The 26,379-nt window shown below is 55.7% G+C and overlaps 1 protein-coding gene and 1 long non-coding RNA gene across 6 annotated transcripts in view; one reads left to right on the forward strand and one right to left on the reverse strand.

Moving 5' to 3' along the window:
• The first annotated feature begins 171 nt into the window (after positions 1 to 171).
• On the forward strand, positions 172 to 1,561 carry LOC139702876 (uncharacterized). The gene is made up of 3 exons (XR_011705446.1): positions 172 to 338; positions 974 to 1,032; positions 1,363 to 1,561. It is a non-coding gene; the product is annotated as an uncharacterized lncRNA (long non-coding RNA).
• A 14,995-nt stretch (positions 1,562 to 16,556) lies between these two features.
• The window catches only part of Eln (elastin), a 30,052-nt gene continuing 20,229 nt past the window's right edge, over positions 16,557 to 26,379 (reverse strand). For 2 of the 5 annotated variants that reach the window (XM_071605459.1, XM_071605457.1), the window contains 14 exons: positions 25,944 to 26,000; positions 24,931 to 25,095; positions 24,798 to 24,854; positions 24,081 to 24,212; positions 23,387 to 23,425; positions 21,954 to 22,025; positions 21,810 to 21,869; positions 21,582 to 21,668; positions 20,722 to 20,760; positions 20,461 to 20,514; positions 20,120 to 20,164; positions 19,640 to 19,669; positions 19,095 to 19,145; positions 16,557 to 17,753 (listed from right to left, as the gene is read on the reverse strand). In XM_071605459.1, coding sequence (XP_071461560.1) covers positions 17,710 to 17,753; positions 19,095 to 19,145; positions 19,640 to 19,669; positions 20,120 to 20,164; positions 20,461 to 20,514; positions 20,722 to 20,760; positions 21,582 to 21,668; positions 21,810 to 21,869; positions 21,954 to 22,025; positions 23,387 to 23,425; positions 24,081 to 24,212; positions 24,798 to 24,854; positions 24,931 to 25,095; positions 25,944 to 26,000 — 932 coding nt within the window. In that variant the 3' untranslated portion in view covers positions 16,557 to 17,709. The remainder of the gene's footprint in view (positions 17,754 to 19,094; positions 19,146 to 19,639; positions 19,670 to 20,119; positions 20,165 to 20,460; positions 20,515 to 20,721; positions 20,761 to 21,581; positions 21,669 to 21,809; positions 21,870 to 21,953; positions 22,026 to 23,386; positions 23,426 to 24,080; positions 24,213 to 24,797; positions 24,855 to 24,930; positions 25,096 to 25,943; positions 26,001 to 26,379) is intronic. The other 3 variants (XM_071605460.1, XM_071605458.1, XM_071605461.1) reach the window with 3 other exon arrangements.

The following is a 26,379-nucleotide window of genomic DNA, read 5'->3' on the forward strand; positions in this document are numbered from 1 at the left end:
CGGGGGAGCGCGAGAAGGGGCGGGGCGGGGCGGGGCCTGCGGGCTGCGGCAGGGCGGGGCGCGCGCGGCGGCGGGATATGCCCTGCGCGGCCCCGCCCCCAAGCTGGCCCCGCCCCGCGCCGGCCCCGCCCCCTGCGGCCGCAGCCTCCGCGCCCCGCCCGCCCGGCCGCCTCCGCCGTTCTTCCTTTCATTCATCTTTCCCCAGGAGGGCGACAGCTCGCTGCTGGGCGCGGCTAGCTGTGCAGCGCGCTCCAGTGCGGTGACCAGGGACATGTAGACGCCTCCGTTTCGCCGCTGGGAGCCCTTCTGACCCAAGCCATCTGAAGGCCAGGCCGAAGGTGATGGAGGCCTAGTGGACCTTGAGGACGCCGAGGTCACCTTGGGGAGGGGCGCCAGCTGGGTCCTCTCCCTTTCCCCCGAGCCCTGCAGTGGGGGCAGGCCGGGCGGGGGAAGGCGAAGACTCACGACTGTCCCAGGCGTTCCAGGGTGCGAACGCGCAGGATCTGGGAAAAGATCGCCTCTCTGCCAGGCTCACTGTCATCCTTTCCCAGGGCTGGGGGTGTTGGGCACAGAGTCAGGTCAGGTCAGGGCCGGGCCACCGCCCAACAATGGCGGTCGCCCCTAGGGCTCTAAGCTTTGAGGTTCTTCTTCCTGATTAGAAGAAAGAGCCCACCAAAGGACCGTCCCCGGCCCAGGAGCCCAATAGGGGACTGACAATTGTGACCTCGCACATTTCCCTTAGGGGCTATGGTAGTCCTTAGAACATACCGCTGCTGCTGCAGACTCCTCGGCCTCTCCTGTAGCCTGCACTGAGTAAGCCCATCTCTGAACTACCCAGTGTGCTCCCTCACTTTCATACTTAGAGCGGTGGGGGTCTTCAAGGGTCTTTCATTGATGACGTGACTAGGATTGGGATCCCCTCACCTTCACTAGGTGAGGACCCCAATCCAGACTCACCCTCCACTCACCCCAGGTCATCCCCAGTCCATTTCCTTGGTCACCGGACCCATAGCCAACATCGGTCATCTATTGGTAAGTTTTCCCCTTCTCGGTTGCTCACCAGCAGGTGTACAGTTTCGCAGGTGTACCCTCAGGGGAAACTGACCGTTGATCATCTGTCGGCTCCTCTGACCACCTGTGGGAGGAGAATTCACTCTGCCTAGGCCTTTATGGTCACAGCGACCCTGGAGCAATCCTCCGGATTCTACTAGTACGGGTTAGGATCTCCCCTTACCCCTGGGCCCAGGTCTGACTTTCCCATAAACCCCGATATTGGGTGACCTGCAGTCCCTCGGCTCCTTGGAGTCCAATCGGTATTCTGATCTGGTGACGACTATATCAAAAACTGATTTCTCTCTCCAGGCAATTGTTAAGGGACGCCTTGTCTGAATCATCTGCCTGTCATGGGGAATTCCAGCTCCCTGCCAGTCGACTCCCCCAGTTAGGTGTCTATTGAATAATAGGTCCACTCTTAGCCTATCCCCCAACATTAAACCTAAGTGCCTTATCAAATATTGCAAACAAGATTACCCAAAGTACCAACTAGATAACCAAAATAAATGGCCCCATCAGGGTCGCTGGATCCCGATATTTTATGGGACCTCTTCAATCACTGTGAGCACATAAGGAAATGGACAGAGATCCCCTATGTGGAAGCTTTCACTCTTCTCTGTCAAAACCCTAACCTGTGTACCCCCTGCAAACCACACCACCTTCTTCTCACCATTAAGCCATGCAAGGATCTCTCCTCCTATCCTTCCAACTTTGACCCTGCAGACGAGCTACCTCCTTACCGGCAGGCCCCCCAACCCCTGCCTCTGCCTTGCTTCCCAACCATGCCCAATCCTCCTACCCCACAGCCCTCAGCTCCCCTGGCATCACCCCCATAGCTTCCCAGCCCCCTTTTAGTCCCCCTACAACCCGTTCTAAAATTCACCTTTCTTCGTGTACTGTCGCCACCCCCCCCCCAGAAGTGGCGGGTGCTGAAGGCATTGTGAGGGAGGGCTCATGTTCCCTTCTCTATAGAAGACCTCTCCCAAATTGAGAAGTGCCTGGGTTCATACACTTCCAACCCCTCCTCATACATTGAGGAATTTGAATACCTTCTTCAGGCTTTAACCTCACTTTTCACATTTCCACCATCCTGGCCAATACTCTTCTCCCAGAGGAACACAGACGGGTCTGGGAGGAAGCCCGTAATTAAGCTGATGAGGTTCACCAAACCACCCCGGCTCACCCGCTAGGCGCTCAGGCAGTCCCTGACCAGGACCCTAATTGGGACTACAATACTGCCGCAGGATTAGCCCTGAGGGACCAATTTTCCACCTGCCTAGTTGCCGGACTCAGACGGGCAACTCAGAAGGTAGTTAACTTTGAAAAACTCCAAGAGATCATTCAAGACAAAAATGAGAACCCCTCCACTTTCTTAGGTAGGTTAGTTTAACCCCCAAAACCCCTGATGGGAGACAGCTCCTAACGACCCATTTCTTCCCCCAAAGCTATCCTGACATAAAGTCCAAACTAAAGAGGTTGGAAAGGGGGCCTCTCACCCCTGGCCTTCAAGGTCTGCCATAATAGGGAGGAAAAGGCCAAATCCCCCAAATCCCAGATGCTGACTCAGGCCATTCGGGCGTCTGCCCCCCCACTTCATCCTCTAAAGGACCTCCATGCAGCCCACCAGGGCCATGCTTCCAATGTGGAAGGGATGGCCACTGGGCCAGGGCTTGCCCTAACCCAAGGGTTCCTACTAAACCCTGCCCAAAATTCCAGTGTCTTGGTCAATGGGCCGTGGACATGCCCACAGCCCTGGGCATGACCTTCTGGGACTGGCGGTGGAGGACTGACGGGCTCTAGGTTTCCTTCCCCGATGGCCATCACCACACAGGAGCCCAGGGTCAAACTTACCATAGATGGATGCCCCATTTCATTCCTCTTAGACACTGGAGCCTCATTCTCTGTTCTGAGGGAGTTTGGGTGGCCCCACCTCTGTTGTTGGTAGAGGGCCAAACCCTCATGCCTAGGATCTCTGCCCTAATCTCCTGCTCATTCCTCAGGGTCATATTCTCCCACCAATTCTTGGTTATGGCCCAATGCCCAGTTCCCCTGCTAGGGCGAGACATCCTCTCCAAATTTGAGACATCCATCACCTTCAATTTCGACAAGTCAGTCTCCTACATTCTCTCACTACTCATGTCTCCTCCAACAGAGGAGGAACTCCTCTCCTTCCCTTTCCCCCAGACAAAGTCAACCCCAAGGTATGGACACCACAACCCCATCACTTGCACACTGCTCCCCCGTTGTTATTACTTTAAAACATCCAGATGCCTATCCATGTCAACCCCAATACCCGCTTCCCTCTGCCAGCCTGATAGGCCTACAGCCCATCATTCAAGATCTCTTAACCAAGGGCTTCCTCAGACCCGCCCACTCGCCTTTCAACACTCCCATCCTGGCAGTTAAAAAACTTAATGGCACCTTTCGTTTAGTTCAAGATCTCTGGCTGATCAATGAAGCTGTCAAACCCATACACTCCTTGGTTCCAAACCCATATACCATCCTGTCCTCTACACTACCTTCCTCAACTCACTTCTCAGTGATAGATCTCAACTCACTTCTCTATTCCCTTGGCCCCACATCCCAGGACCTCTTTGCTTTCATCTGGACAGATCCTGAGACACACCGGGCTCGCAAACTGACCTGGACAGACTTAACCCAGAGCTTCTGGGACAGCCCCTGTATATTTTGGCCACTGATCTAGATGACCTGTCCCTCTCACAATCCCGATTACTGCAATATGTAGATGACCTACTCCTCTGCAGTCCCTCCCTGGAATAATCACAGAATGACACCTCACTTCTCAATTTCCTAGCTGAAAGGGGCTACCAGGTCTCTCCTGCTAAAGTCCAACTTTCAAAGGCCCAGGTTACCTACTTGGGTGTGCTCCTGTCCCCCGCTCCAAGGCTACCGCCACCAACCACAAGGCTTATATCAAGCAACTACAGACTCCCAGCACCACAGAGGAAGCCCTTTCATTCCTGGGGCTAGCAGGATCCTTTAGAACATGGATTCCCAACTTTTCTCTCCTAGCAAAACCCCTATATGACCTTGTTAAGTCTTTCCCCTCCCTGGTCCCTACAGGAGACCTCGTCCAGCCTTTCCAAAAACTCCAGCAAGCCCTGTTGCAAGCCTCAGAACTGCAACTGCCTGAGCTTCAAAGACCATTCCTTCTGCACTGCCATGAGAACCGGGGTCTAGCCCTGGGGGTGATGGGTCAAACGTAGGCCCCTGGTTTGCCCCTATGGCTTGTCTGTCTAGACAGTTAGACCCTTCTGTGTGGGGGTGGGCACCATGTCTCCACGCCCTGGCAGCGGCCTGTATCTTGCTCCTGGAAGCTACAAAGTTAACCTCTGGAGCACCTATAAGGATTGTCAGTCCCCATCATCTCAAAGAACTCCTTAACATACAAGGGACTCCAGACTCTCCTGCCTTGCCACATCCTTCCCCTCTTGGTGACTTTCATACAGGACACCTCTACCTCCTTCCAGGCGTGCGCGCCTTTAAACCCTGCCTCCTTACTCCCCATTTCAGCTACCCCTCCCTTACACGACTGCGGACAGGTCTTGGAACAGATCCTTCATGCCCTACTCATCTCTCTGAGGGCCCCCTCGAGAACTCTACCCACACCTGGTTCTCAGATGGCGGTTCCTTCCTTGTGGATGGATGCCAACTGGCCGGATATGCAATAGTATCCTTGGACCGAACCATAGAGGCCAAACCCCTTCCCCCAAATACCACCAACCAGCAGGTGGAATCAATCACGGTCACCCACGCCTTTCAGCTGGCTGCAGATGCATCCTGACCCTATACACTGATTCCAAGTACGTTTTCCATATCCTCCTATCACATGCAACCACATGGAAGGAAAGGGGACTCCTCACCACCAAAGGGTCTTCAATAGTCAATTCATAATTGATCTCTCAGTTACTAGAGGCATCTTTGCTCCCTATCAAGATCGGCATCGTCCACTGTCGGTCACCCCAGTCTGATGTCAGCTTCATGACCATGGGAAACAATCAAGCAGATGCAGCGGCCAGGCAAGCTGCGCTCTCTTCGGATACCTCGGCCACCTGCCTCCTGGTATCCCAGCTGCACACTGTTCCTGCTTCTCCATTAGAAACAATCCACTACCTACGCTCAATCTTCCACCCCAACTCCCAAGCCCCACAGACTTTTCTCTCTTTTTTTACCCTGTCTTCAACAAACAGGTCATAGACATCACCACTGCTTGCCAAGTCTGCCAGCAAGTCAACCCACAAACCCCCCTAAAACTAGGAACCTTTCCTACTCATCAAGCTCGAGGCCACATCCCCAGAGCTGACTGGCAGGTTGATTTTACGCACATGCCTCCGGTGAGGTGTTATAAGTACCTTCTGGTCTTTGTTGACACCTTCTCAGGCTGGGTCGAGGCATTCCCCACAAACTAGCCTCCACTCCGGCCCGCCTCCTATTAACTGAGATTATACCAAGATTCGGGGTACCTACATCCTTTCAATCGGACAACGGACCCAAATTTATGTCTTGGATCACACAACAAATCACAGCAGCCCTAGGTGTACCCTGGATCTTCCACCTCCCTCACCATCCACAATCGTCCAGTAAGGTTGAATGCTCCAATTGGACTCTTAAGAGATTCTAGCCAAGTTTTCCCTCGAAGTTCACTGTGATTGGGTCAAGCCCCTTCCCATGGCCTTATTCCGCATTAGAGTCCTTTCAAAGAAACCCCCACAACTCTCACCCTTCAAGGTCCTCTATGGACGCCCAGTTCTGCCCCCTGGCCTCACCCCTGGCACTTGGCTGAAAACCTTTTGTTTCCCCTTCTCTCCTTCATCAGCTCCAAGCGTTGGAAACACCAAGACCTCCTGTTGCCTGATGCATCCGATCCTTCCCCGATCTTCCCTTTAACCTCAGGCACGTGGGTCTATTATGCCCCCCTTTCCAAGAACAGACCTTTCCCCAAAATGGAAAGGACCCTTATAAGTTGTCTTATCTACCCCCACAGCGGTCAGACTCTTGGAAGGATCAGCTACGCTGTCCCCTTGGACTCACATCTCCCGACCGAAACTGACTCCCGGCCCCGCCAAGGAAGAACAACACTCAAAACACCTCGCTTGCGCTACCTCCTAAACCCACTTATACCTCTCACCTCCACCCTGATAGGCCTCTTAAGCTCTGCGTCTCCCAGACATCATGCTAGCCTTAGCTCACAACCCTCTTACATGTTTTCCTCCTCCCTCTTCTGGGGCTTGCCCCCAACTCTTGCAGTACCCTGCCAGGCACGTACACTTTTTTAATTTTTTTTTTTTAGTTTTCAGTAGACACAACATCTTTATTTTATTTTTATGTGGTGCTGAGGATCGAACCCAGCGCCCCGCGCATGCCAGGCAAGCACACTATCACTTGAGCCACATCCCCAGCCCCCAGGGCATGTACACTTTTCAAGTTTGGTAGCTTAACCACAGTCAGGAAACCCGTCTACTCAATCAGTCCTTCTGCCCATTAGCTAGTTGCCCCTCCATCACCCTCTCCTTCGATGCAGTCTCCACTTGTGCCCATCAATGTGGCCATGGTTTGGCCAGCTATCCTAAGTTCTTATGCTTTGAGGAGGACCAGCGCAATGACGGATCGCTTGGGCTGGGTGGGTGCCGCAGTCCGGCTGCAGCAAAATAACCGGGGGGTGACGAACAACTTGTGTATGTTGATACAGCAGGAGTGGAAGCCGTTTATTGCAGGACAGGAGCAGTATTTATACATTCCACACAGCTTATCTAATTAGCATAAACTAGATACATCAGTCAACCAATAAGGAATCTCCACACTTAATGGCTCGCTGGTGTTACTTCACAAACCACTCCCTCTGGCATTTTGCCAGGCGCCATCCAGACTTGTTTACAGATTCTAACATTTCTCTGGCAAAATGCCAGGCGCCATCCTGACTTGTTTACAGACTCTAACAGGTGGGCTGCCCTTCCTGGAACTGTGGGTATCATTGGTCCCATCCCACCATGGGGAAATCCCGCTGGGGAATCGGGCCGGGCGCCTACAGTCAACCAGTAACATGGTCCTTTCCATATTACATTTCAGTTTCCCGATCCCTCCTCTTGGAAATTCAGGATAGCAGCCGAAGGCTTCTACAACCCTAATGGGTTCAGTGGCAGAGGGAAAATTCATCATAAAAAAGATTATTACTGACTCCTCCTCACAAGAGGGGCCTACAACATCTCAATGCCACCAAATCCACACCAAGTCATAGCACAAATCCTTAAACCACTCCCTACCTTCTCACGGGATAGGTATGAACACTCTCCCTCCAGCTCCTGCTCAACTATTCTACTTCCAACTTCTCTTCCTGCTTTCTGTGTGCCTCTCTGGCGACCCCTACTGGCCCCTATTGCTATTAATGCCACCCCCTCTGCTGGGTCCTGCCCAGCCACCAACAGCACCATATCTCCCACCCTACACCCCTCTTCCCCTGTTCATTAACATCACCGCCTGTTGGGCGACCACTTCCTCATCCTGCCCCCAGGGGACCCACAACACCCTCAACGCCACCGTCCCCCTGCCTCCTCCTGCGCTTTTCCTCTGCAGGTACTACCTGTTCTCCTGCGTCTCCCCAACCACTCCGGGGCCTGTTACCCCTCATCCTTATCCCCAGCCTCACCCTATGCACCTGGGCGGAGGCTGAGGACATCCTTACATCTCCTGTGAGTCATCACCACAGGAGAGCAGCTGTCCCGGCCTTGTGGCTTCAACAGCGCTTCAGGAGTAGCCATCGGGGGCGTTGGTCATTGCTCAATCCTTCTCTCAGGAACTGGCAGACCTAGGGGACAAACTCACACAAACAGCAGAGGCCTCCCTCAGCGCCACCCACTCCCTCCAGGCCCAACTCTCCTCCCTGGCAGAGGTCGTCCTCCAAAATAGACGGGCCTTAGACCTCATAACAGCTGGAAAGGGAGGCACAGGTGTGTTCCAGGGCGGGGAGGGCTGTGATTATGTCAGCCAGGCTGGGGTGACAGACCACAGCACGCACAAGCTAAAGTCATCAAAGACCTCAGGGAAAAGCGAGGACAGTCCTTTGTCCGGAATGCACGGAGCCCATGGAGAGTCAGCTTCCTTGGCCGTTACCCTTGCTGGGGCCCCTCGCTGCCATTTTTGCCATCTTACCTGTCATTCCTTGCATCCTTAGGCGTCTTAGCTCTCAGATCTCAACAATCTCTAGCCAGACTTTCAACCAGCTCCTTCTTAGGCATTACCAACCACTCCCAAGAGAGGCTGACCCCTCCCAGGGACCTCTCTACACTGTAAATTCTCATGTACCCCACCAACTTCTCGCCGCCCCAAGGGCTCTTCACTTCAACCTACGGCACCTCCAGTCTGTGACCTCTGCTGTGCCACCCGGGATTCATCAGCAGCCACGGCCTCTGGATCTTACTGCTTGTAACGGGGTTGATAGATGACCATGTCTCTCATGGTTCTCAGTCTATCCTCATGATCTTGCAAAGTGATTATCTACACCCTTCTCTTTGTAATTGTGGCCTGTGTCATCTATGGAGGAGAGGAATGACACTGGGACCCCCAACCAGGCAGGTGATGCATGAAGATGCATGGCTGCTCCCTGACCCCCTCATCGCGTCAGGCTGGGAGCAGGCCCTCAAAGAACTACGGTGACAAGGTACTTTATAGACCCCAGGTCCCCCGAAATTGCCAGCTTAGGCAGGCATCTGCTGGTTTTGCCAATTATCATGAACTTTCCTGTCCAGCCCTCTGTCCCCAACACCCCTCCTCCTACCCGAGGATGCCCCTGACTCAGCAGGAAGTAGCCAGAGGACTTGGTGCCCATTTCCTTTTAATAAACCAAAAAGGGAGGAATGTTGGGCATGGAGTCAGGTCAGGGCCGGGCCACCGCCCAACAATGGCGGTTGCATCTAGGGCTCTAGGTTTTGGGGTTCTTCTTCCTGATTAGGGGGAAGAGCCCGCCAAAGGACTGTCACCAGCCCAGGAGCCCAATAGGGGACTGACAATTGTGACCATGCACAGTTCCCTTAGGGGCTATGGAAGTCCCTAGAACACACCACTGCTGCTGCAGACGCCTCCGCCTCTCCTGTAGCCTGCACTGAGTAAACCCATCTGTGGACCACGCAGTGCTCCCCCACTTTCATACTTCGAGCAGTCGGGGTGTTCAGGGTTCTTTCAGGGGGGACCTGGAGAGGCTCTGCTCAGGGTCCGGGAGGAGGACCAATTGAATAAGGTTTTGGTTGAGTCAAGTGACCAAAGAAATTCCACTGTCTAGTCCAGCACTGGAAGGGTGTTGTACGCTGCCCAGAGTCGGACAGTTCTAGAATGCTGACTTCATGGGGGCAACCTTGTCTCCCCTAGACATACCCACTTGCTTAAGCCTGCTTCGCAGGAAGCTGTAAACTGGGCCAAGTGAAGATAGAGGTGGAGCTAGCTTCTGTCATGTTTATGCAGACACATCTAGGCAGCTCTTGGGCCAGTGGCCAGGAAAGTAGGAGATGCTCCCCTCTGGGTGTAAACAATCGTACGGACAGGGAAGAAGATTAGATTCTTGTTTTCAATAAAAATAGGTTTTTCTAGTAATTAACATTTAGGTGGATGCTGATGCCTTCATCGTATCTTTTGGTCAGATGGTCCCTGGACACTCACAGTGAAGTGTCACAAGGAGACATGAAGGACCTCAGAGGCTGCCCTGCAACCTTTGGCTTGCTCATTGCTTTCCTGTGTTGTTTATCTCAGGCTCTAGCAGGAAACAGAGAGCACACTTAGTGGGACCTTGTTTATTTTATTTATATATTTAAAAAATTTTTGGTACTGGGGATTGAACCCAGGGGGAGCTTAACCACTGAGCCATATCCTTAGCCCTTTGTTTCTTTTTAAATTTTTTTTTTCGTTGTGGATGGACACAATACCTTCATTTTATTTATTTATTTTTATGTGGTGCTGAGGATCGAACCCAGTTCCTCTCACTTGCTAGGCAAGTGGTCTACCACTGAACCACAACCCCAGCCCCTCCCTAGCCCTTTTGATTTTTCATTTTGAGACCAGGTCTCGCTAAGTTGGTTAGGGTCCTGCTAAACTGCCGGGGCTGTCTTTGAGCTTGCGATCCTCGTGCCTTAGCTTCCCAAGTCACTGGGATTACAGGTGTGTGCCACTGTGCCTGGCATTGATTGGTTGAGTTTAGAGACAAGGTCTCACTATGTTCCCCAGGCTGGCCCTGAACTCCTGGGCTCAAGTGATCCTCCTGCCTCAGTCTCTCCCGTAGTGGCTGGGACTGCAGGCTCCCTGTTTAATAAAGGGGATGTTTACAATGGACCTGGCAGGGTTGAGGGAGACAATGAGGGCTGGCAAGCTGTAGTGGGAGGCAGCAGGTACCAGGCCAGGGTGAAGGGGCTGGGAGAGGATACCTGGAGGAGAGGGCTCATGACAGAGATGCAGCCAACTTATGGGAACCGGGGGCAAAGGATCCACGAATGGCTATTCTAATCTATCCAAGTGGCAAATATGTACTTGGTGTTTGCTCAAAGATATTTTACTTATGGCTTCATGGTCAGCGTTTTCTAGATGAGGCGTTGAGAGTCCCATGGAAAAAGTTTGCCTATTCCAGGTCAGCAATTAGGATGGGTCTAAGCTTGCCAAATTGGTGCCTGACTGAACAAAAGCTGGTGACAAGCAAGAGCCTCCTTGGGGACACGGCCATAGCCACAAAATGAGCCCAAGACTGTTGCTGAGAGCAGGGGACAAAGCCTGAGCTGTCTTAGCCAAGGCAGATGGCATCGTGGGATCCCTGCTGTCCGTCCCAGTCTGCCCCCTCCTTACTTTGGCAGGGTGACCTCATCCAGATGGGAGACTCAGTGACTGTCTTGGCCTTTTTTCTTTTTAATTGGTACTGGGGATTGAACCCAGAGGTGCTCTACCACTGAGCCACCTCCCCAGTCCTTTTTTATTTTTTATTTTGAGACAGGGTCTCACTGAGTTGTCCAGGCTGGCCTCCAACAAGTGATGGATCCTCTTGCCTCAGCCTCCCTAGTAGCTGGGCTTACAGGTGTGCACCTCTCCTGGCTCCAGACCTCCTCTTGAACTGCAGTCCCAGGGTCCCACGTGTCCACCTGGCATCTCAGCTTGGATGCTAAGTGGGCACCTTAGCATGCCCAAGCCAGAGCTCTTAATCTGCCCCCAGATCAGCTCCTCCTCAGGTGCTTCTCGTCTCAGGAAGGGGTGCCAAGGTCACCCAGTCGTGCAGGCCAACTTTGAAAGCAGGCACCTGTTTTTGAGGCCTCCCATCTTGTCCCCACCCCCTCTATCTAGTCCCTCAGCATGTCCTTTGCCTCCATGTACAACATCTATCCAGGATGCCACACTGTCCCCTGGTCCAGCTGGGCGTTTAGGGCCACGAGCCCCTAAGTCACATCCCTGCTCCCTGTTACCGGCACAGCCTCTGAGCATGCTGGTCTGAGGTGACCCTCACACATGCTAGGGAAATACTCCATTTAATTATGCCCTCAACCCCTTTAAAAAAAATACTTGGAGACAAGGTGTTACAAAGTTACCCAGTCTGGCCTCAGACTTGCAATCCTCCTGCCTCAGCCTCCTGAGGAGCTGAGATCACAGGCGAGTGTCACTGCTCTTGCCTGTTGGAGTTCTTTATGAATGCTGCGTATTTCTCCCTTCTCAGGTGTATAATTTGCAAATATTTTCTCCCATTCTTTAGGTTATCACTTTGATGATTGTGTTCTTGATACACAAGAGTTTGATTATTCCCCTTTGTTTATTTTTTCTCTCGTTGCCTGGGCTTTTAGTGTCACATCGAAGAAATCATGACCAAATCTGATGATGTGAAGCTTTTCTACTGTTTTGTTTAGAATTTTCATAGTTTGAGGTCTTACATTTAGGTCTTTAGCCTTGAGTTCATCTATGTTGCTCGGGATAAGGCTCCAACATCATTCTTTTGCAGGTGGGCGTCTGGTTTCCCCACATAATTTTCTTGAAGATTCTGCCCCATTTGTTAAATGGTTGAAGATCGAGTAACTATATATTCAAGGGCTTACTTTGGGGCTTTCTGTTCTAGCCCATGAGATGATGTGTCTGACTTTATGCCCCCAAACTGTTTTGATCATTGTAACTCTGTAATTTCTTTTTGATATCGGGAAGTGTGAGTCTTCCAACTTTGTTCTTTTTCTGAATGTGTGGGTCCTCTGGGGCACCTTGAGAGTCCATGTGAATGTGAGGATAAAATTTTCTGTTTTTGCACAAACTGTTCTTGAGCTTTTGCTAGGGATTGGGTGGAGGACGTGGATCACTTTGGGTCTATGGACGTCTTCATATTAAGTCTTCCACTCAATGAGCATGGGATGTCTTTTTATTTCTTTGTGTCATCTTTAATTTCTTCTGCAATGTTTTGTAGGGTCCAGTGGACAAGTCTTCCACCTCCTTGATTAGGTTTATTCCTTTTTGATGCAAATGTGTTATAAATGGAATTATTTTCTCAATTTCTTTTGCATATTGTCACTTGTAGGTACATAGAAACAACTTTTGTGTGTGTGTAATCTTTAGGGTTTTCTACATGTAGGAGTATGTTGTCTTGTGAACAGGAAAACCCTTTACTTTTTTTTTGTACCAGGGATTCAACCCAGGGGTACTTTACCACTGAGCCACACCCCCAGCCCTGTTTTTTATTTTATTTAGAGACAGGGTCTCACCAAGTTGCTTAATACCTCACTTTTGCTGAGGCTGGCTCTGAACTCACGATTCTCCTGTCTCAGCCTCCCAAGCTGCTGGGATTACAGGCATGCACCACTGTGCCCGGCCCCCAACCCCCTTTTTTTTTTTTTTTTGTTTTGAGACAGGATCTTGCTAAGTTGCTTAGGGCCTTGTTAAGTTGCTGAGGCTGGCCTCCAACTTGCCATCCTCCTGCCTTAGCCTACTGAGTTGCTGGTGTGTGCCACTGTGTCTAGGTGCCTATGATCTTTTAATATACTATTGTATCTAGTTTGCCAGAGTTTTGTTGAGGGTTTTTGCATCAGTATTCATCCGGGATGTTGGTCTGTAGTTCTTTTCTTGTGTCTTTTGTCTGGTTTTGATATTAGAGTCCTGCTGGCCTCATAGGATGAGATTGGAAGTGTTCCCTCCTCTTTAATTGTTTGGAAGGCTTTTGGGAGGGCTGGTGTTAATTCTCTAAATGTCTGGCAAAATTCTCCAGGGAAGCCATCTGGTCTTAGGCTTTTCTTTGTTGGAATTCTTGTTACAGATTCAACTTCTTACTCATTATTGATCTGTTCAGATGGCCTATTTCCTCATGATTCAGTCTTGGTGGGTTGTGCGTTTGCAGGAATTTACTTATTATATTTAGATTTTCCCATTTGTTGGCCTGCAGTCCTTCCAGCTTCTTATAGGGACACTCATCATGGCATTTGGGACACACCAGGATCTTTAACTCAAGTTCATTTGCGAAGACCCTTTCCCCATATATGGCAACAGTTACTAGCTCAATTGTCTCCCCAGAACCCGTACGTTGAAATCCGTGCCCCGGTGGCTCAGAGTGTGATTATATAATCCTCGAAATCCTCGAATCCTCGAATCTAAATCCTGGAAATTCGCAATCCTCGAAATCCTTGAATCCTTTGTACTCACAGTCCTTCGTGGAAAAGATTAGAACACAGTCAGGCACAGAAGGAAGGCAGGCGACGGTGCAGAGAGAAGATGGCCGTGTGAAGTCCACAAGAGGAGCGTTCATAGAACAGGTCTTTCCCAGCAGTGGATCCCAGAGCCCCGGCCTCCAGAATGGCGAGAAGTTGCAGTCCTGTTAGTTAAGTCCCTCGCTGTCCGGTTACGGGCAGCTCTAGGAAACAGAGGCGTTCATGAGTTCTGAGGATGGGACCTGGATGTCCTTGGGGTCATTACCAGCCTGGAGCAGCCCCTCATATCTTCCTGTCAGAACTTCTAATTAATAAAGGCAGGAATTTCATCTATTTTGTTCTTAAAACAGTACTCATCCATCCTGTCAGGTATGGTGGCGCATGCCTGTAATCCCAGCAGCTCAGGAGGCTGAGGCAGGAGGATCGAAAGTTCAAAGCCAGCCTCAGCAACTTACTGAGTTCCTAAGCAACTTCGCAAGACCCTGTCTCTACATAGAAAATAAAAAGGGCTGGGACTGGGGCTCAGTGGTTAAGTGCCCCTGGGTTCAATCCCTGGCGGGGTGGGGGGGAGGAAGAGAGAGAGAGAGAGAGAGAGAGAGAGACAGGGCCAGGGAGGGACCTTCTGATAAGGTGCCATTTAAGTTCTGGAGCAGGAGAGGGAGCTATTGCAACCAAGGGAGGGGTTCCCTGGCCATTGAACAGCCTCTGGCTTGTGCTCTGGGGGAGGTGGGAGCCACTGAAGTAGCTTGCGCAGGGTCATGGCCTTCACCAACTTCCGTTTTAAAGGGTCATTTGGGCTGCGGGAGAGAGAAGGCTGAAGGAGAATTGGGAAGGACCCAGAGGCTGTTTCGGGAACCCAGGCCGAGAGGCTGGTGGGCCAGGGCCTTGCCCTGCAGGTGGGGAGAGGTGGACCACCCTGGGTCTATTCTGAGAGTCATGCTTCAGAATTCATTGGTGGAACTGCTGCAGAGAGCGAGGCAGGAAAACCTGAGAGAGGTGGCTCCTGGGTCCGCCTGAGCTGCAGTCATTCCCTGAGGTAGAGAAGGCGAGGAGGGGACAGCTTTGGTGGACAGGAAGAGCCCTGCTAGGTCACATCTCCATCTCTAAGACTTCCAGATGGCGAGGTTGGAATTGGTCTCGGGCGTGCAAGTCCTGGGCTGGGGGAAGAAGCCCGTGCAGGGGACGTCAGTTTGGGGGTTGCCAGTGTACAGGTGACATCTAAAGCCATGAGTAATGAGAGCCCAAGCCAGGGGCCAGGGCTGGGGACCGAGTCTTGCCAACTTTCTCAGGCCAGCGGGCTGCGGAGGCATCCCGAGAAGGTCTTTCTCCTTGAATGGGGAAATGAATGAGCGGTGTCCGGTCAACTTTGCCAGACTCTTGGGAAGGCTGGGTCCCCGTCACTGGACAGTTACCCTGGACCACAATAAATACCACAACCCTCCCAGCCTCCTGACCCGTCCTCCAGATGTCCTCAGCTCTCCCTCTCCCTCCAGGCTCTCTGGCTGTCTGGCCCCCCAACTCCTCCTCACTCTATTCTTTTTTCTTTTGGGGGGTACTGGGGATTGAACTCAGGGGCAGACAACCACTGAGCCCCATCCCCAGCCCTATTTTGTATTTTATTTAGAGATACGGCCTCACTGAATTGCTTAGCACCTCGCCATTGCTGAGGCTGGCCTTGAACTTGTGATCCTCCTGTCTCAGCCTCCCACTGTATTCTTTTGCCCTTTACTGACCTGAGCAAGGCCACTCTTTCCACCCCGTGAGGGTCCTTGCTTGCAAGAGGCATAGCTTTCCCGCTGCAGGGAGAGTGCCATCCCCATCCCGGACAGAGCTCCTGGGCCACCCTCCTCGTTGACAAGGGTCTGCCCACAGCCCAGGCTGCAGGAGGCCATGAGGGTCCCGGAAATGGGCTCAGTGGTTTGGGGAGAGAATTCTAGAATCTGACCCCCAGAGCAGGGCGGATGTGGCCTCCAGGGGAGCACATTCTTGGGCCCTGGGGATTCGGAGTTCCCAGGGGAGCAGGATGGAGTGTGGGAGTGGGTCACCTAAGGATGGTGCTCCGTGTCCCCCTGCCACCTGCAGGGTGTCATTTCTTTCTCTTTCTTCTTTTCTTCTTTCTTTCTTTCTCCCTCCTTTCTCTCTCCTTTGTACTGGGGATTGAACCCAGGGGTGCTTTACCACTAAGCTACATTCTCAGCCCTTTTTAAAAAAATTTTGAGACAGAGTCTTGCTGAGTTGCAGAGCTGGCCTGGGCCCTGGGAGCCTCCTGCCTCAGCCCCTGAGCTGCTGGGACCGCCCAGCTTCAGGGCATCAGTTTTCACACTGCAAAATGAAGAGAAGTGGTGCCTCCGTGGGCCCTCAGGAAGGGGGGGTCTTCCCTGGGGAGACGGACGGCAGGGGATCCTCAGCTCCTTTCTGAATGTGCTCAGGTTGACCATCCCTCCCTCTTCGTGGCTGTTCGCGAAGTTCAAGGCTTAGGTCTAGACAGAGGGGTCAGCTTTGTTTCCTCCACCCTCCATCTGCAGGCTCCAGAGGCCACCCACCAAGACCTGCCCTTGGGGATTCGGGCCTCTGGGACAAGTGCAGGGGAAGATATGGCCAGTGGGTGAACCCACCTCTGTGGAAGAGGCTGTCCAGGCCCTGCCTCCCTGCAGAGAGGCTTCCATTGCCAAAGGACAAGCCGACCTTGAAGAGGGATGGAGGGCCCAGAAGCCTCCCCACACACCAGGGGCAGTTCCAGGTTCCCCACCGGGGGGCGCTGTTCCCACTGGGCCCCGAGCTGAAGGCAGATGGAGAAACACAAAGGAGCCCAACACACTTTCCTTTAAAAGGATTTGATTTATTAGTCTTTTCCGAAGCAGTTAATTCTTTTTAATTATTTAAAAAATATGTGTGTTTCATCCAGAGTTATATCAAAGTGATTAAAATGAATCTTCGACTGGAGATACAGCTCCCCAGATCAGAGGAAAAAAATGTTTTTCAATGAACCACAAAAATAAAACCCAAAGAGAACATCCACAATCAAACATATTCCCCACATATCCAGGACAAAAAATAAAATATTTATTGATCTATCACAGCGAGACACGAAGAGATGGGGAGGGCGGGACGGGACATGCTCTGTAGTAGTGGCTCGAGGGCGGGACGGGGGATACAGTACTGCATGTGGGGGGACCCAGGCCGGGGACGAGAGTCCTGTCGCCCCAGCCCACACAGCCCTCACACCCTGGGCCAGCGTCGGGGGTGTGTGGCAGGGGCGGAGGCTGCCATGGGAGGTTACCCAGGTGGGTGTGGGCATGCCCAGCCAGCTAGTGGCACCAGGCGGTCAACTGGGGACAAGAATGAACAGAATGGACGGTTGGGTGGATGGACGGACACATGGATTCCACAAGAGCAAGGGGGCTATTCCCAGTGTGAGTGGGGGTTCTTCTGACTCCAAAGGTGCCCCAGTTGTGGGGAACAGCCATTGATGGGGGGGAAAGGGCTGAGCGGACCCAAGGAGAGGAGGGATCTTGTGACCGAATCCAGCTTTGAGGCTTCAGGTGCTTGGGTACCAGCTGGACCGCAGCCGGGGGTGGCTCCTGGTGGGCAGGGGGAGGTGGGACTGCCCAGGAAGCATCTGCACCATCTTCAGAGGAGCCCAGGTGGGGGTCCCCCAGGGGCTGCCCTACCCTCCTCCCTCCCCCCAGGAAGACAAAAGCACCAACAAGTAGCACCAATTTCCCCTGGAGATGGAGACTGTGTGGGGGGAGCTCCCAGGAGGAGGGGTGGGGCCGGGGCTGAGCCCACCGGCCCTGGCCTCTGGAGCCGGTGGCCTCCCAGTCGGGGCACGTGGCCACTGCTCTTGATTCCTTGTTCTGTGGATTTCCAAGGCCGCCGGCCTACCGTCCCCTCCCGGGTGGGCATTGAGTGGGGCTTGGGGTGGGATCACAGAGGGTTTACATTCTCCACCAAGCAGTAGCACCAACGTTGATGAGGTCGCGAGTCAGGGGTCCTGGGAAGCTCACTTTCTCTTCCGGCCACAGGATTTCCCCAGGCAGGCCCCACCTGGGCAGGGGAGATGCACACAAAGGTCAGCCGGTGTCCCTCACCCTGGGCTTTTTTTTTGTTTGTTTGTTTTTATGGGAGATTGAACCCAAGGATGCTTAACCACTGAGCCACATCCCAGCCCCTCCCTTTTTTGTATTTTATTTAGAGACAGGGTCTCTTTAAGTTGCTTAAGACCTCACTAAATTGCTGAGGCTGGCTTTGAACTCTTGATCCTCCTGACTCGACCTCCTGAGTTGCTGGGATTACAGGTGCGCGCCACCGTGCCCAGCGTCCGGTTGTTTCATAAGCCCCCTGCTTGCTCAAGCAGAGGCTCGGAGAAGCCAGGTCAAACTCCCACTGGGCAGGTGGGGTGGGAGCCGGGCCCCAGGTGTCATTGATGAAATCGAGGCTGGTGGTGGGGGGCTAGGTTGGGAAAGTACCAGGCTGGACAGGGTCCCCTGCTTCTGGGCATCCTGCAGAGCAGCCCCATCAGATGGGGTGAAGGAGGAGTCCAGGTGTCTGGAAGGGATGGCCGCCTAAGGGGGTGGGGTGGGCCCTTGAAGGGGAGGGTTTATCACCAAAGTAAACTGAGGTCCAGAGAAAGGGAGAGTCTGTGCCTGAGCTGGAAGAGGAACGCGGGATTCTGGGGGAGGGTCTGATTGGTAAATGGTTTCTGGTCTTCCTCTGGGGTAAGAGGCCACTGGATCTGGTCTTGGAGTCTTGGAGTCCCTCCCACCTTTGGAGTGACATGTGGCTCGTTACCGCCACCTGGTGGCAACCAGCAGACAAATAGGGGACGGAGGACAGGGCCCATGTGGCATCTCTCTGATGCTCATCCTAGGTGATTGAAAAGCCCCTCGATAAGGCCACCGGCATCAGCCTGATGGACAGTTGGCAACCTAGGAAAGGCCAATCTGGGCTTGTCCCTGACCCTACCACCCCTGGACTCTGCCACCTCCTCTGTGTACTGCAGGCAGGTGGGCGCAGAAGGGCCTCCACTCTCCTGCGGGACCGAGGCCAGAGCTATGCCTGCTTTGGACAACTTGAAGCATCAGTGGCCGAGGGCAGGTGACCAGAACCTACACCACACAGTTCCCACGGGCTCATCTGCATTTTCCAGCAAGTTCCAGCTGGTGGCCGATGACCCTCCTGCCCACCTCTGACTGCTCTGGCTTGGGTGCCCCTGTTCTAGCCACTCTCCTTCCCTGCCCTTCTCCCTGGGTCCCTCCCTACAGGTGGGGGTGGGCAGCAGCTCAGGAACCTGCTTCTCCCCCAGGCCCAGGCTAGTGGCCCCCGACCCTGGCCTCTGTCTTCATCCTCCTGTCCCCTGTCCCTTCCCAGAGCTGCGTCTCTACTCACCTTGGTATCCCAGGGCTCCCAGGGCCCCTCCATAGGCCTTGGGGGGCTTTCCTGTGGAGGAAGGGTGCGATTGGGGAAGGGCTCTCCCAGCGCCCCTGCTGTGTGCCCAGCCTGTCCTGTCTCTGCAGGTGGCAAAGGCCTCCTGTGCCAGCCTGCCCATGCCCTGAACCTGTCCTCCACAGCCCAAGCCAGAGGCCTTTCAGTGGCCTGGCCCTGGAGGTCTGGCCACTTAGCAGGTGCCTCAGCCCATCCCAGTCAGACCCCCGTGTGCTGCCTGGCCTCGACCTGACCCATGGGACAGCTCTACTGTCCCTTCCTCTGGAGCTTGTCGGTCTCTCCAGTGAGTCCCTTGCCCCAGAGTGATCCAGGTCCCTGTCTTGCTCCGATGGCTACCCAAGGGCTTGGCTACTATCTCCTCCTGAGGCTCCCCCCATACCAGAGGACCTGCCCAGGGCTATGGCCACACTAGCCACTCCCTCTACTCCAGGAAAGGAGCTGGGGCCCTGAGTCCCCCAGACAGGGGACATCTGTTATTGCAAACTCACCGCCGACTCCCAGGCCCCCGGCGCCTCCACCTACAAGGCAAGGAGAGGGGCTGAGGGTGCCTGCTCCCGGGAGCCCACCACACCCTCCCAGCTGGTGAGGCTGGCACAGGGTGTGTGGCGGGAGGGGCTGACTCTGGGCTTCGGCCTCAGCTCCCTGTGTGACTTTGGAGCGGTCCCTGGCACTCCCTGAACTGAGTTTGCCTCATGTGGAACATGATGGAGAAGCCATCTGTCCCCCAAGGACCCCAGAGGCATGAAATGTGGCTTAGAAAAGCCAATGTTTTCCCTGTCCTTGGAGAGGAAGGAGACAGAACGGGGATGGGGCGACTTTGTGTCGGCTTGGGGTCTGGCCTGGTGTGACCTGGGGTCGTGGGGTTCAACCCTGGACACCGGCTCAGCCCTTCTGAGCAGGAGCTGAAGCAGGGGAGGAGGGACCCGGCAGAGCTCAGGACAGGGCCGGGGCGCGGCGCCTGGGTGTACCTGGGAAAATGGGAGACAATCCGAAGCCAGGTCTCGCTGCCACTCCTGCAGGGGAGACTAGGGGTTGGCGGCCGGGGGGAGGCAAGCCCTGGTCCCCCAAGCCTGTCTGGGGCCGAGTCTCCCTGTCACCGCGCGCTCCCCTGCAGCTTCCTCAACTAAATGTGTCCCCACCAAGTGCCCTGATGTGACGCCTCTGAACTTTCTGGCATTGCCTCGACCCCGAGGCCTGCCCTTGGCCCAGGGTGTGTCCTGTCCTGGAGCGCCCTGTCCACCCCCAGCCTCGGGTCCTCTGTGGATGTGGGCTCCGCGAGCCCCCTCTGCTAGAGCAGAGCCAGCCCTACCTCCACCTGGGAATGGCCTGGTGGCTCCTAGGACACCTCCAAGGCCAGCAGCACCTGAGGAGAGGGCAGATGGGGGTCAGGACCAGGCCCGCGTGTGGGCGCCCTGACATCCCTCTGTCTCCGTTCTGGGGCCAGGATTTGTCTTGCACAGACCTTCAGGGGAACCCTGAGCAGGAGGGAGGCCTAAGCCAGGGTGGGGGTGACGGCAGGGGTGAGGGCCACTAGCGGGCCTGCTGGAGGAGGCCAGCAGGGACAACTCACCATATTTGGCTGCTTTAGCAGCTTCAGCTGGGGACACACCTGGAGAGACGGGGCACGGGGGGACGAGGAGTTCAGGCCCTGACTTGTCCTCCCACATCTGGCCACCCTACCCCCCGCCATCCAGCCTTCCAACAGCCTTTGCTGAGCTCCTGCTGTGTGTCCCATCCTGTGGAGCACACAGGGAGAGTCTTGCAGGCCAGTTTAGGTAGGGGGACCCAATGACCACCCGAGAGAGAGGAAAATGTCATCAGGTTGGCCATGGGGGCACAGACTTGGAAAAGTAATTTCTCTCCAGACTTTGATCTCCGTGTCTGCAAAATGGGCCTGACCGCCCCTCCAAGGAACTCCCACTCGTGGTGGTCAGTGGGTCGGAAGAGAGGAAAGAGGACGGTGGGCGACCTCTGCTGCTGGGTGGCCTGGCTGCCCCTTGCCCAGCCCTGGTCTGCAGCCTCAGGGACCCGGTGGGGAGGGCGAGGTCCACCCAACCCCATGGGCAGATGCACTGCAGGGTGGGGGAGGGGGAGGCGTCCTGGGAGAGGGGACAGCCTGAGCAGTGGAGTGGCTCACGATGTCATATATGAAGTGCTCTAGAGGGACTGGGTGACCTGCTGAGAAACCTTGTCAAGCTGGTTGAGAGTGAAATCCGACCTGGCTTCAGATTGTGTTCCAGTCACCCAGGGGCACCCAGGTGTCCTGTCCCTGTCCCTCGCTCCGCTGGGTCCTGCTTTCTCCTGTTTCACCTTGCTGCTCAGGAAGGCTGAGCAGTATCCGGCGGGGGGAAGAAAGGCTTTCCCTGTCTGTCTGTCTGTCTGTCTGACACACATGCGCCTCATGCTTGCTGATTCTAGAACAGTTCTCACCTCCAAAGCCGACGCCGGGGACGGCTCCTCCGGCCCCGAGCCCACCGACCCCCAGTCCTCCGGCTCCGAGCCCACCGACCCCGAGGCCTGTGGAGAGAGCAGACGTTGAACCTGCAGGTCAGGGAGTCCTAGCAGAGTCTGCCTGCAGAGGGACGGTGCTGTCCCCTGGTGGACGGAGCCTGGGCCCGTCATGGACCCCGGCGGGGGCTCCCCACGTCCCGTGCTCACCGTACTGGGCGGCTTTGGCAGCAGCCTTGGCAGCAGCAGCAGAGGCGGCAGGTCCGGCCCCTGGGGACACAGCGGGAGCTCAGGGAGGAACTGTCCCAGGTCCCTGTCTCCCTCCCTGCCAGCCCTTCCCGAGGTGCGACTCACCTGCCACGCCACCTGGGACTCCTACTCCACCGAGACCCCCGACGCCTCCCAGGGCCCCAGCGCCCCCTGCTCCTGCGGAGAGAGGGTGGAGGATCAGCCCCCGTTTCTGGAGGATGGGTCTCCCTGACCCAGGGACACAAGGGAAACAGATAGGTGGCCCAGCCCATGTGACCAGTGGGAGGAGAGTGGGGAAGGACTGTCCCTGAGCCCCGGGCCCGACTCCTGGCTCTGCCGTCAGTGAGGGGGATCCCCCTCAGGCCTTGGTCTCTCCGTCTCCAACACAGAGTGGACAGGCCTCCTCTCCCTGGACCGTGCTGGAGTGACAGTGTGGCTGTGAACATGGCCGACTCTGGACTACTTGGTCTCAGCTCTTGACAGCCCTGGGTTCAAATCTTGGCTTGTCCACTTGACATGGCTGTGGCCTCTCTGAGCCCCAGAGTCCCTATGCCCTGCAGGATGCCCTGCTTGCCCTCTGGGTGTGTGAGAGTAGGGCACACCCGCTATGTACTCTGTAAGTGCCAAATCCTATGGTTTGTGTGGGTGGCTTCTGCACAGCTCATGCACAGGAGTTCACGGGGCTCCGTGAGTTTTATCTAGCTCATTGCGTCATGACAGGAAAGGCAGAGCCGGCTATGCCCCCATTTTGCAGATGAGAAAGTAGAGGCAAGCAGGGGTTAATCGGTGTGCTCGTTCCACAGGCAGGACACAGCTCAAGAGCCACCGGAGTCCACAGCCGCCCCGCTACACCACCCACCACACTGCTCCGTTTCCCTGGCGACGTGGGTTGACTCAGGCCGGCAGAGCGGCCCGTGGGGAACAGGAGAATCGGCCCTGGGTTCCAGGGGGCCGCGGTGGGTGGGGCTGAGGAAGCTGGGATTTTCCGAAATGGAAACTGGCCCCAAGGGGACTGACGGGGGCCAGTTGGCAGGTCTCTGGTGGAGGCCCCTTCCTGGCTCCCAGGAGGCCAGGAATGCGGGGGCCACAGACATGGGTCTGGCCAGGCGGGACGTCCAGAGTGCCAAGTGGCAAGGCCAGCAGCTCTGCCACGTCCTCGAGGCTGACAGGAAGGCAGGGAGGGGGGCCGGGGGTGCCCGGAGCAGGAAACAGACCCCTCTGCTCTGGCCAAAGGGTGGGGAAGGAGGCGGAGGCTGCCGGCCTCCTCACACCAGTGTAGGCCTGCACCACCCTGCACAAGGGCTCAAGAAACTGTCAGGGCCAGAGGGGCCTTGGTTCCTGTCCCCTGGGGGGTTTTGGTTGTCACAGGGGTTAGAGGCACCACAAGCATTTAGTGGGCAGGGGCCAGAACTGCAGCTGCCAGCAACGTGACCTAGGCACTGCCTCTTTCTGTCCTGCCCACCTGGCCTTGTGCCGTCAGGCCGGCGGGGTGGCAAGGGTACCGCTGTGGCGTGGCAGGGACAGGGGGTCACACTCACCATATTTGGCAGCTTTGGCAGCGGCCAGAGATCCAGGCACTGGGGACAAGGGAAAGGGGGGTCAGCAGCTGAGCCCCTGCCTGAGGCCCTGCCTCCTCCTCCAGGGAGCCCACCCTGCCTTCCTTGGCCACGGTGCTTCCTCAGAGCTCCCAAGTCCTGACCCTCCTGCCAGGAGTTCTGGTCGCCAGATATCGGGCTTACTGTCTAACCAGGCCACTGCCAGTCTGATGTGGGGGCTTGAGGGCTGACCTGTGCTTCCTCCCTCCACCTGTCCCCTCCTATCCCCTCCAGGCCCACTGTGGCTGGGCACCGAGTGGGGCTCAGTCATCACATGGTGAAGAACTGGTGTTCCTAGTGGCCCCCTTGCCGTGGAGCATTCCTGAAGGCCCTGGGGCTGGCCTACACCTGCCCACCAACCCTAGGACTCCTACCTCCTTCCTTGGGGGGACAGGTGGGCTTTTTTGAGGTCTGGAGCCCTGTCATGGCTCCCTCTGAAACCTGGCAGCCTGGAGACCTCTGTCTGGCTTTGCCTCCCCCTGGGACCCCAGTTGTCTCTGACTGCCCAGGAAAATCTAATGGAGGGTTCACTGTGCACCTCTGGGTGCCAGGGGGAGCTGTGCTGGGAGGAGGAGGGGTCTCCTGCCTTTGAGCTCAGGGAGGGCAGTTTCTGTCTAACCTCTAGAAACCTCCTCACCTGCACCAGCTCCAAATCCAGGAACCCCGGCACCAGCTCCAAATCCAGGAACCCCGGCACCAGCTCCAAATCCAGGAACCCCGGCACCAGCTCCTAATCCGGGAACCCCGGCACCCAGCCCAGCAGCTGCCTCTGTGGGGACATGGGCAGTGGGACTGAGCCCTGCCTCCTCCTCCAGGGAGCCCACCTGGGCAGCAGGCAGCTTGACCCTTTGGAGATGTCCCGCCCTGAGAGCTGAGTCCAACCCCAAGGGAAGGGCCCCTGGTGGAGCAGCGACCTCCTCCATGGCTCTGTCCCCATCTCCAGACTCCCTACCTTTATCCATCGCTCTGTGGCCCTGGAAGAGTCTTCCTGAGATGGCCACTGACCACCAAGTCCAGCCCATCCACAGGCTGGAACCTGGGGCTGCGGTGTAGACCCCACTTCCTTTCCTGCCTTGCCTGCTGCCCTCCCATCTCGGGTGAACTCACTAAATTCTCCTGACAGCCTTCTGCACGAGGCGGGCGCTGGGCTGCTGACTCCCCGGCTAGAACCCCAAGGTCACTCAGTTTCTTTCGGACCCAGGATTGGAACCCAGGACTCCCTCTCCCTGAATCTGTGCTTTCAGGCCCTCCGCCTGCTCTCTTGGGGCCGATGATGCTGCCGGATGCACAGAGTGGGTCTGGTGTGTGCGGGGGCCCTGGGCCCTCTGGGCACGGGGGAGAGGTGGGCACTCACGGTACTGAGCTTTGGCGGCAGCTTTAGCAGCGGATTTGGCAGCAGCGGGTCCTGCTCCTGGAAGGAGGGGGGTTCAGGATGGTGCCCATGGGGGCTGCAGGGGACCCCCAGGCTTCTCAGACACGACACTCACCTGCGATACCACCGGGAATAATGCCACCAGGAACCCCAACGCCACCAGGAACCCCGACGCCACCAGGAACCCCGACACCACCAGGAACTCCAATGCCACCAGGAACCCCAACTCCACCAGGAACCCCAACTCCACCAGGAACTCCGCCGACTCCAGGGCCCAATCCTGCAAGAGCACCCATAGCTGCCCAGGGCCTGGCTAACCAAGGCCTGAGCAAAGAAGAAGGAAGGTGCTGGAAAGAGCCCTGGGTCCAGAGGCAGGGGCCGTGGGTTCTTGCCCCAGCCAGGGCAGACTGGCCACGAGACCCTGGGCCGGACACTTCCCCATGATGAGTCTCAGCTTCCTCCTCCCCAATACAAAGTCTGTGCAAGTTCAGGAGATCAAGGCCTTTTGGGGGACAAGGACCCCTGGAGACTTGAAAGTGACAGGGAAAGGGAGCACTTTACTAAAGATAGGCAGACCTAGTTTAAACCTCTGCTCAGCCGCCATTGAGCTGTGGCCGTGAGCAGGTTCCTAAGGCTGGGGCCTCTGTCTGCACGTTTGGCAGAGGGGCTGAGTAGAGCCGGCCTCCTGGGAGCCAGGAGGCTGGTGAACCTGGAGTTAGAACCTTCTCGGGCCTCATGGGCCCTGGGATTCTGATCGGAAGAAGAAGGATCACTGGCCGGGCTGCCACCACTGGCCACTTTCAGTAAAGTGTGTGTGCCTGGGGCTGCCAGGGTGGCCCTCAGAAGGTAGCAGGAAGGACCCTAGTCACTCAGAGAGACGTGGAGGGAACCCAGCATGGAGCCCAGAATCCGGGCCGGGTTCAGCTGGGGTGGAGGACGGTGGGCGGGGGAGTGCTCTCCAGGGCCAACTTGAGTTGCTTCCCCAATCTGAAATGTCACCAGCCCCCAGAGCTGATCAGAGGAGCCAAGGCGAGGAGAGTCCCCACCGTCAGAATATGACCAACCTCTGAGCAGGGGACCCGAGAGCAATGCTTTGGAACAGGGGTCGGGCCCTGGGGGGCCACTTACCAAACTGGGCAGCTTTGGCGGCAGCTTTGGCGGCTGCAGCTGCAGGGGTCCCGACTCCTGGGTGGGTGAAGACAGGGAATGGGGAGCCATCCCCAGCCCCGCTGCCCCCTCTCAGCCCTCCCAAAATCCCCCACAGAAGTTTCTCCTGTGCCACAACCTTATGCTGGAGACGGGGACGCACATGCAGGTCCAGCCTGAGTTCTGAGGTTCTGAGGACCACCCCTGGCCCCCGGGCACCTCCCTGCCCTTCTTGGGCTTCGGTGGAGCCCTGACAAGCAGCCTGTGAGAATCCAGCCCTGGGCCAAAGTAGTGATTGGAAAGGGCACCATGATCCTCTCCTAGACCTACCCCAAAGGATTTGTGGAGCTTTCTACTTTGAATGCAGGTAATTCTTTAAAATCCTGAAAGCTCCAGGATCCAAACTACTGCAGGAAAT

Source organism: Marmota flaviventris, chromosome 19 (genome assembly GCF_047511675.1).
Source record: "Marmota flaviventris isolate mMarFla1 chromosome 19, mMarFla1.hap1, whole genome shotgun sequence".
Taxonomy (NCBI): domain Eukaryota; kingdom Metazoa; phylum Chordata; class Mammalia; order Rodentia; family Sciuridae; genus Marmota; species Marmota flaviventris.